At 35.3% G+C, this 10015-nt stretch overlaps 1 protein-coding gene across 2 annotated transcripts in view; it reads left to right on the top strand.

Annotated features, from left to right (window-relative positions):
* Positions 1-8457, top strand: part of LOC121408796 (lissencephaly-1 homolog) — a 35297-nt gene extending 26840 nt beyond the window's left edge. For both annotated transcript variants that reach the window (XM_041600436.1, XM_041600437.1), the window contains 3 exons: positions 2001-2099; positions 2813-2969; positions 3663-8457. In XM_041600436.1, the coding sequence (XP_041456370.1) occupies positions 2001-2099; positions 2813-2969; positions 3663-3736 (330 nt within the window). In that variant the 3' untranslated portion in view covers positions 3737-8457. The remainder of the gene's footprint in view (positions 1-2000; positions 2100-2812; positions 2970-3662) is intronic.
* The last annotated feature ends 1558 nt before the right edge of the window (positions 8458-10015 follow it).

Genomic DNA, 10015 nt, shown 5'->3' on the forward strand with positions numbered 1-10015 from the left:
TTGTTATTGATTTTCACTGACAAAATGTGCCCTCGGCCAATGAGATACAAGGATTTCTGTTGCTGGCAACAGTTGTCAGTGAAAAGTCTTTGACGAGTCACTTTGTGATACCATCCCCTGTTTTACAGCATTGTCTTCTTTTGTTTCTATGTAGCATTTGACCTTGCATGACAATTGCATCATGAATGTTTGAAGCATGTGCGTGATGTCACAAGGATTCCTCTCCCAAATTCAGCATTTGCCGTGACCATACTTTGTTGAGCATGATGAAAAAATCTCAACGCACCAACGTTGACATGAATCGGTTTATCGTGGCCCAATGTACGACCAAATTAATACCCATTAGGCCCTGTTGAAATTGTCCTGGTTTATTACTTTTGGGACCAGGCCAACTTTCACTGATTTCAATGGGGCTAAGTAGGCATTCATGTGTCCACATCTTAAGCCTTCCATTGACTGATTCCCACCAAAATGGATGGATTTCATCATGCTCCTCTGAGATATTGTATAAGATCACTGGCATAAAAAAAAACAATATCATCGCTTTGGTATGCTATTGCTTTGTTTTTGTTACAATTATGTACCATGTCTTGGTCAACTACCCAAATATTGAAGCAGAATTTTGTTTGAATACTTTGTTTCCCCATCCCAACTGTGAAAACCAAACAATCATTGAGCACTTTCCCCCAGAAATCTAAAGTAGTAAAAATCTCAACTACTGGTTCCATCATTTTGCCTAGATATATTTTTTTTCTTTTCTGTGTGACACCAAGATTATCAAACATGTTTGAGTAATTTTGATTTAATGAGGAATAATACTTTGCAAAGGGTTATAGGTATTCATATAAAGTTTAGAGATACCTTTAGATTTGTAGAGCAGGAGAGAAAGAATGACATGCAGGAAGATACATACATGTCCATGTGCATTCTTTCCTTTAATGAAATATTTGTAATTAAACCACTTCTTCACTTAATACCCGGTTCATACCCTGCTTATGTACGATTATGCATTGAAGTTTTCACACCTTGCCACTTCTTCGGATTATTTGTAGCTATATTATTTGAAGTTCAAGAAGATCAACTGCAACCCTTACAAATTAAGTGATGAAATTATAAAATATGTGGAGATATATGATTTCTCTTGTACTTGTATTATAAACAAGCTCTTGATCATCACACTTATTTTATCATTACACTCTGTAGCCCTCTCCAAACATCCATGTGCACCCCTCCTTTGTGTCATAACCTCTTCTTGTGCAATAAGTTGATTTCTAATTGTGGATTGAGGAGTACATGTATGTTATGTATAAAACATTGAGATTGCAGTTTTTTTTTCTTTGATGCACATACATGTATGCTGTTCATGTAATGATTCAAAGAATGTACTCAGTTGAGGCCCTGATGCATTATCCTTGCTGTCAAACTGTTATTAGCATAGTAAAAATGCTTAACAGCCAAACAAAGTTTCCTTTTGAGAGGAGTTTTCATTGTTTTGCAAGTTAATGTTATAGTGCTCTTTATTTTCATGCTATTATGCACTCAAGTGAAAAGGTGTCCAGAAAAGAAAGATACAGACCATGTACAGTATTGTGTTTTACTATAAAATTAAGAAACTTTACTAGCTGCATTTGGTATCTCCCTGTGCAGTGCATTTGCATGAATGCTCTTGCACATGCATCATTTTATGGGTTTGAAGGTCAAAATCAAAATATTATATATTTTGCAGAAAATCAGAGTTGCACTATTGGGCACATCTTTCATACAGGAATAAATTAATAATTTTCAGATATGTTTTTGGCAATATGTGGATAAGTTGGAAAAGTTTACACTCAATTATTGGGAAACACGTTTTACACTGTCATCTCAACATTAAACTGTTCAGATGAATGCCAACAATGTGCAGAACATTGCTATTCCTAGTCTTGCATGGTTTGTTTGGATGTGACCATAATTAAGGGATTTGCTTTACTGATTGAGTTTGATTGTCAATACCTTTGCAGAAGAAAGGAGTTCGCTCTACGCCATTCCTTGTGTCTGGCTCACGTGACAAGGCTATTAAGATCTGGGATGTCAGCGCTGGAGGTTGCATCATGACTTTGGTAAGTACAAGTCCCTGTTTGATGGTACCTTGTCTTTCACAAATGCTAGAATTCTCTGACAGATTCGCTAGCAGCCAATCAAATAACACAATTCACTAGCTTGGATGCCAATACACCACATTCACTTTGAACAACAGCAAGACCTGGACATTTCTTGTTGTTCATAAGTCCTTGCACATGATGCAGCATTTTCATCACATATTCTTGTTATATATACCTTCTAGAATCATAAATGCTACTATTCACATTTATACCACAATATTTGTAAAGAAATCAAATGTTTATAGCATAAAAAATTAGAAACCAAATGTGTAATGTGTCCTTCAATTTCCCTCTTTAATAAAGATTGGATCACTCATGTTTTTATGTAAGTATATGACTATTATAATGCATGTATTCCTATGGTAGAAGGTGGTTTTGTGCTTGAGCTCCTTGTAAATTAGTTTCCCTTTACAAAAAATAAATCTTTATTGATGACACCATCACATTTACTGATAAAAGAATTCTATGTGATGGAATCCAGATTTGATATATAACAAACACATGAAATAAAGTTTGAAAAAAGATCATTGTTGATGTCAACATCAATAGCAGAAAGAGAGAACAATTAAACATGTTCAACTAACACATCACATTGATCTGATATTTTTTTAATAATAAAGAAGTTTTTTCACACTTTGCATCCCTTTTGCTATTCCTCTTCATCTCTTTAGACTGGACACGATAACTGGGTGAGAGGAGCCGTGTTTCATCCCGGTGGCAAGTTCATCATCAGTGTGGCTGATGACAAAACATTACGTGTGTGGGACTACAAGAACAAACGCTGTGCAAAGACATTGCCAGCCCATGACCATTTCACCACTACGCTAGGTAAAGCTGAGTTACAGGGTGTATTAAAGTAGCACAAAAGTGAGAAGTCATGGGGGAAGTAGTGCTTGCCATGCTTAGGTTTGATCCAGGAACAATCTATGATAAGTGATAAGATTTATTGCCACAAGTTCCAAATTTTGTGCTGTGATAAGTCAGTCAAACAGCTGACCAATTTAAGTAGACTCTCAAATAAAACCCTTGGACTCCATCAGCTGCATAAATTTATTTTGTTTCAGAGTTGTCACTATTTGTATTATTTAATTGAATGATATTGATATGTTCTACTTTTTATCATGATCGTGGAGGGACTTCATTTGTTGGTATAGAGAGCTGGGATTTGGACATGATATCTGTTGATCTAGTCATTGAGAAATAAGTTTTTCCTCCCCAAAATTAAGATGCAAATTCATATCACCTCTGTTAGTCCTCACAAAATATCCAGTCTGATATACATGAGTATTCTGTAACTATCCTACAAAAAGACTACTCTACCCTCTTATCTGCAATTTTCTCGCTTGTCAATTCCCATTCAATCATTTCAATTTCATTTCCCATCAACTTCTCTTCATCCCCATCTCGACAGTTCTTTTTAGGATTAATCACAAGGTAAACCGTAAACGTTGTCTACACTTTCTGTACCAAGATACAAACGTTCAAAGACGCGTCTATTCTGTATTTTGTTCTTGATTATAGATTTCCATCGGTCCGCCCCATACGTGATAACAGGCAGCGTGGATCTAACCATCAAGGTCTGGGAATGCCGTTGATGATGACTGTTTCGTTGCAAGCTACCCCTTCTCCCACCTCAGTTTATCCTGGATATGCTCTGTAAACACCTTTGTCATCTTCACTCCTCTTCTCTTACTCCTCAATGATGCAGCATGGTACACCTTCAAGCAACCTCTGATGTTGGATGATCGCTACAGGACACATCTTTGTTGATTCTTCAGTGAGAAGCTGCTGTATATCAGCGCATGAATGTAATCATATCAAAGCATTTGGAAGCAGCATAAAATGCCCACAAGAAGGCTAAAACAGCATATGTTTATGATTAAAAGAGGGATAAAGCAATTGTAATTCTTTTGACAATTCTCCATTTTTGCAGAATAGCCATGATACATTTTTGTTGATAATGCTTCTATAACTTATGCTCTGGTGATCGTTCAAGCAAAAAGGTTGTACGTGCTCTATTTATAAATGAAAAATTAATGTATCAACAGTGCCAGTCAGGAGATGAGGAGGTGAATAAAATGATTTTAAGGCATGTTTTATTTTCTCTCAAGATATATTTTTGTTGCAATACTGCTATTCAGGAATATTTTTTGTTCAGCATATGCAGTCAACAATTGGTGAGGTTCTTAGGATACAAGTGTGAATGGAAGAAGGATTTAAGTAATTTTTTTGAGAGGAGCTTCGTTGTAGGTTTGCTTCTTATGCATCATGTATCTAATGTGGATGAGTTTATGATGTTTTGCAAATTGGCAAGAATATTTGGACTTTACATTATGATATGATATATAAACTATTATGAGCTGCACTCATTATTGTAGTCAAACATTTTTATGTTTATAACTTTTCATTTCACCAGGGGTCTGTATCACAAAGCTTAGCTATTGATCGTAAAGTTGATTTATACACTTGATTGTACATTACGATCAATACAGTAATCAGTCATAAAAAGCAGTCCTGCGATCAATCGCTAAGCTTTGTTTTACAGAACCTGTATGTTGTGATGTACATTCTCTAGTGGTCTGCATCGTTCTACAAGTCAAAGTCTCTTTATTTTTATTATGCAGAACTATTGCAGAGCCAATCAATTTGGACATGACATAGTCGTTAATTAAGGCTTCATTTGGAAGCTACAGTGTGAATACAAAGATGCTATCATCAATAAATCTAACTTAAAGATTCAGCAGCTCAGCAAATTATTGTGAATTGTGCATTGGTGAATGTTGAGAATTGTAATGCGATATTATTACGCTCGGTCCAATCGAGGTACCATTTGGTTTAATTGATGTATATAGGAAGTAATATTGATAAACTAATTGCTACCAAAATCGCTGTATAAAAAGCACAGAATTCTAAATTGAATAGGGCGTCAGTGACCCTTTATAGCCACAGGTACGTGTAGTCTGTGACTTGTAGCATAGCTGTAGAGCTAGTGTAATGTATCGTATGTGTGAATGTAGTCAATGTTTCAATGATGAATATCTCCTCCCTCTTATATAGTAACTATAGATTGTACCCATTGACTGACAGTGTGTGTATATTTATCTCGTTTGGGTGGTGCGCAACCCCTAATCACATACTACTTACATAATGTTGTACAGATCTATGTGCAGAAAAGATAGTCTATGGTGTGACAAAGAATACACATGGGTGCATATGTAGTGATTTTAAATGGAACTGTATTGTAAGGAATTCCCTGTAACACAGAACACAGTGATTGATCATAAGACATGTTTTTATGATTGATTTCAGTGACCACAATGTGCAATCAATCATGAAAATAAACCATGCAATCAATTGCTCACCTTTGTGTCATCAGGACCCGTGTGAAATATTTATGGCATTCATTGTACACACCTTGCATTATCATTGTTCACCATTTGCATGTATGTGACACCATTCTCATTATACATCAAGATAAAGTTAATGTGTATTTGGCAATCATTATATGGAATCGATTTTGAATGAAACAATGATGGGAGTACATAATGAGACACCGGTAATAAACGGTTAGAACACCAACACATGCATTTCCAGAAATCTTTCATTGGCATTCAAATATAATTTGGCTTACTGAAAGCAATGAACACATCTGCACATTGAAAGTCATAGTAATTTTTTTTAATTTAATATTTTAGCCCATTCCCTCTGTGTTCATGTGAAATTATCATTGACATACAAATAGATCATATCTGCCTTCATGGTATACGTTGCCTTGCTACATGTTGTAGTAGTTGTTTCAGTAATGTGCATGCAGACTCAAGCAGGATATAAAGGACACCAATTATAGGAGTTTTTATTTATATTAACCTATACATGTATATTTCTTTTGTATTTGAGACAAAATAGATTTGCATTATAGTTATACGTGATGTTCTGCTTGTTCCGTTCCATATCGCTTAATTTCACATTTTGATTTCAGGTGTCAGCCAGTACTTGCGTCGTCCTTGAAAGTTTGTGAAACGCAATCATGCAACCCCATATATATGTTTACCTCAAAAAAAAAATGTACAACCTGAGTTGCATTTGTTATCTTCCCTATTTTGGTCAATTCTAATGTTATGTTTTGATATAATTGCTGTAAAAAGGAAATGAGAGGAAATATTATTTTTTCATGCACACGATTGAATATACATTTTACAATTTGATTACGCCATAGCCAATGAATGTCTTTAATCGTCGTTCCCTTTAGGGTAGAGATAATTTTGTAGATCGAGCAAACTCCACAATCTGCCTTGTGGCTGTCATGTAATAAGCTTATCACCTGTTAACACTTGATTGTATGAGATTTTAAAAAAAGGAATAATTGATATTGTTAAATACTTGCATTATTTCTGCCATCGAGGCATTTGATTTAATACAAAAATGTTGGTATATATTTTGAGAAATATTTGATGATATATCTTACTATGGAAGTCTTAACATATCTGTATCATTACTGACAAATGTGCATGTCAGTGGTGAGATAAGATGGTGTAGATGATTTTTAAAGCAGTGCATGTTTGGGGTTATTAACACAAGCATGGAATTTCATGGAAATACATGCACGTCTTCAGCAGACGACGCAAACTGGTAAATCCAGCGATGGAGTTTGTGTGGGGAATTTGCAATTTGTATGATAAAATGATATGTAAAAAAGAGGACGAGGGAATTTACTAACATACATACATGTAAATGTTTCAAGTCATGTGTAAATTTTGTGTAATGTCATTTAAAAGCTGCTTTGAAAATTTAGAATTAAACTTGATGACTCGAAAGGATGGTTAGCTTGATGGAAAATTAGGTATGTTGTCAAAGTCAATTTTAGACATTGCTCAGTGTGAAAAATGAATTATGATAATGTATAACAAGGCTTGCTATATATGGAGACCACTATATTACACTGAGGAATTGAACCTCTTTGTTACATCTAGGTTGTTAGTCATATAAATGGTGCATTTATCATACAGTAAATCTGCTTCAAGAATCAAGCCTCATAGTAGCCATTGGTTTGATATTTTGTTTGAAGTTTGCTTTTCACCTGTAATACAAGCACACAACTCAATTGCTGATTAGAGCACTTGGTAGCATTGTGGAGATATTCAACAAAAAAACAGAGGGGGAAAAAATCTGATCCATGTCGTGTGTCAAAGGTCTTGGGCAACAGTAGAAAAGTGCTAACTGTAGAAATTCATTGATATTGTAAGCCACGCCTCCATAGTTAGTCACGCCCCATTGTGGATCCCTTGTTCATGCACTGTACTACTATCCAGCCATGTAGACTTGATGTCACGCAAGTAGTAGAAATTAATAACTATCATAATTGTTTTTGAGGTGTACATATTTCTACAAATCTATACATCTATTTGCCTTGTTTTTCTTTCCAAATAGGTGAAAGATGATGTAGGTTCTTTCTAGGCATCAGTCAATAGTCAAGAGCTACATATGATAGAAGCACAGAGAGACGCTTTATGATCATCTGAAAAAAAAAGTTATACAAGATGAAGGTAGGTTTTCACAAAGAAAGAAAGAAGTCATTCACAATCTCTTTGTGAAAGCCCTCCATCATATATGATCTTGGTTTGAGGGGTTCATATGTGATACCACTTTCAGTTGGCAGTGGGGGTGGGTTAGTCAACAATTGTCTTTGTTTTATTCCTCAAGTTTGACATGTAATTCTCACACACGTTAAATATCACCAATTCCATTTTTGGCAAGTTTTCATTGTTATGAAAGCACTCAAAAGGTTTCTTCAAGAACATAATGACAAGATTTAGGGATGGAGGCACTGGAATTACTGTAAACATATCACTTGGAAACTTGTTAAAACGAGGACATTGGATAAATTGAAATTATATTGCATTGTCTTTACGTAATGACCACTGATGTTTGAAACCAGAAAGGTTAAAATCAATTCACAATTCTTTAGAATACATCTGTAATGTACTGTATGTACATTTCTAGTAAGAGGTAACTATCAAAAACTTGTTCGAATGTGGTGCACATGAATTTATTTTTTAGTGTAGAGTAGACATGATATGTCTCCATCAGAAAAATTTACTGGGTAATGAAAATCAAATATTGTATCTATCTGCATTATATCCATGTAAGCTCTGATAATTTAGCCTGTATGTGTAAAGCAAAGGAGCGCAAGTGTAACTATGTTATAATGTCTTTTGTGTAAATAATCTTAGAGATCATAAAGATGTCATGTTTAATGAATCAATCGGCCTGTGTTATGCTTCAATATTAAAACAATGTGACATGCTGTGTAACACTATTGCTTCCATTGTAGATGTCTTTACTAGTATGAGGAATTGTCATGAGATCCAATCCCTCAATGAGGATGGTTCTACAGAACTATGATAATTTGAGAGAATGCAGTGTGATGTGAAATGATAGATGGAATCCACATGTGCTGCACTCAACCCAGATGAGGTAAATGGGTACCTGGCAGGAATTTATTCCTTAAAACGCAGGGCGCGTAACAGCTGCACTGCTAAAGCCAGGGAAATTATGCTGCATATACTGTAGAGCGCTTAGAGACTTCTGACAAAGTATTAAGCGCTATATAAGCAAGTATAATTATTAATAATTATACTTGCTTATATAGCTATAATTCACAACTATTGATTTTGGATTAATAAGGCTCCGTTTTGACAAGCAAAGTCGGCGACTGTGAGGATAAGACTCGAACATCCTATGTGCTGAGAACGGGGATTTATCTCCTGTGCAATTCAAATTACTATTTCACAGAATTGTGATATCCCGACTGGAAATGTGTGCATTAGAAATTGCACATGGTGAAGTAGGGAAAAACTGTTAACGCTACTGGAAGCATGCACGTACATGTATTACAGGGAAAAAAAGACTGTCGTAGCTCACTTTTTATGGTACTAAAAAAAAGACGCACTTGGCAATTTGAAACTGTGCTTAAACATAGCACACATATATGGGACAAAAACAGGACAATCACAGAAAGTCGGGAAATCGTATTTTTGATGGCCAAAATCGTACTGTTGTATTTTACTTGTTTTATCGTACTTAATACGATAAAATCGTACTGGTTGGCATCTCTGTATTATAGATAAAACTTAGTGTTTTCCTCTCAAACACTACATTAAGGGATCGTTTCACTGGGTGTAGCCAATTGATTCCAATGAAAGTTGTAAAATTTAATCTGCCAGTTTGTCCAATGATATAATTTTGTTGATGAAATGCCTTCCCGGGTATTGGGTGATGTGAAATGATATGAATAAAACATAAAAATCTGATATACAAATAATGAAAGCTTGAGGAAATTTGAATAGAGCAGTCGAATGTTCAGACCACTAATGCTGTGGAAATCCTTTGTAGGCAATGTGACCAAGATCACAATGTTTTTCAACTTTAAAGTATCTTACTCAAAAGCTCCTTATTGACAATCAGAATTAACCCATACTTTCACTGACGTTTAAATCAAAAAGGAGATATTACCCATACAAGCATATCTCTTTTCACACTGTCCCGTTTGCTGTCTATCCTGTATAATTTTCTCTTTGCTTGCTACCTCTCTAACATAAATCTATACTTCTTGCCATTGTTTGCCTAACACCTATCTCTCAATACTTCCAAACATAACTAGTGCCATTCCAAACTCCTCTATCTCTCTCTCTCACGTTATCTGTAAATATATGCCATGGTCTGGGGAGTGTTTCATCAATATTTTCAACCGACAAGTCAGATCTGACATCTTTCCATGAATTTGATTGGCTGAGAGGCACTGTTCCTATGGTAACTGTCGGATAAAATGGGACTTGTCGGATAAAACGTCTGACAAGTCCTTTCATGAAACGCCC

This window comes from Lytechinus variegatus, chromosome 2, assembly GCF_018143015.1.
Source record: "Lytechinus variegatus isolate NC3 chromosome 2, Lvar_3.0, whole genome shotgun sequence".
Lineage (NCBI taxonomy): Eukaryota > Metazoa > Echinodermata > Echinoidea > Temnopleuroida > Toxopneustidae > Lytechinus > Lytechinus variegatus.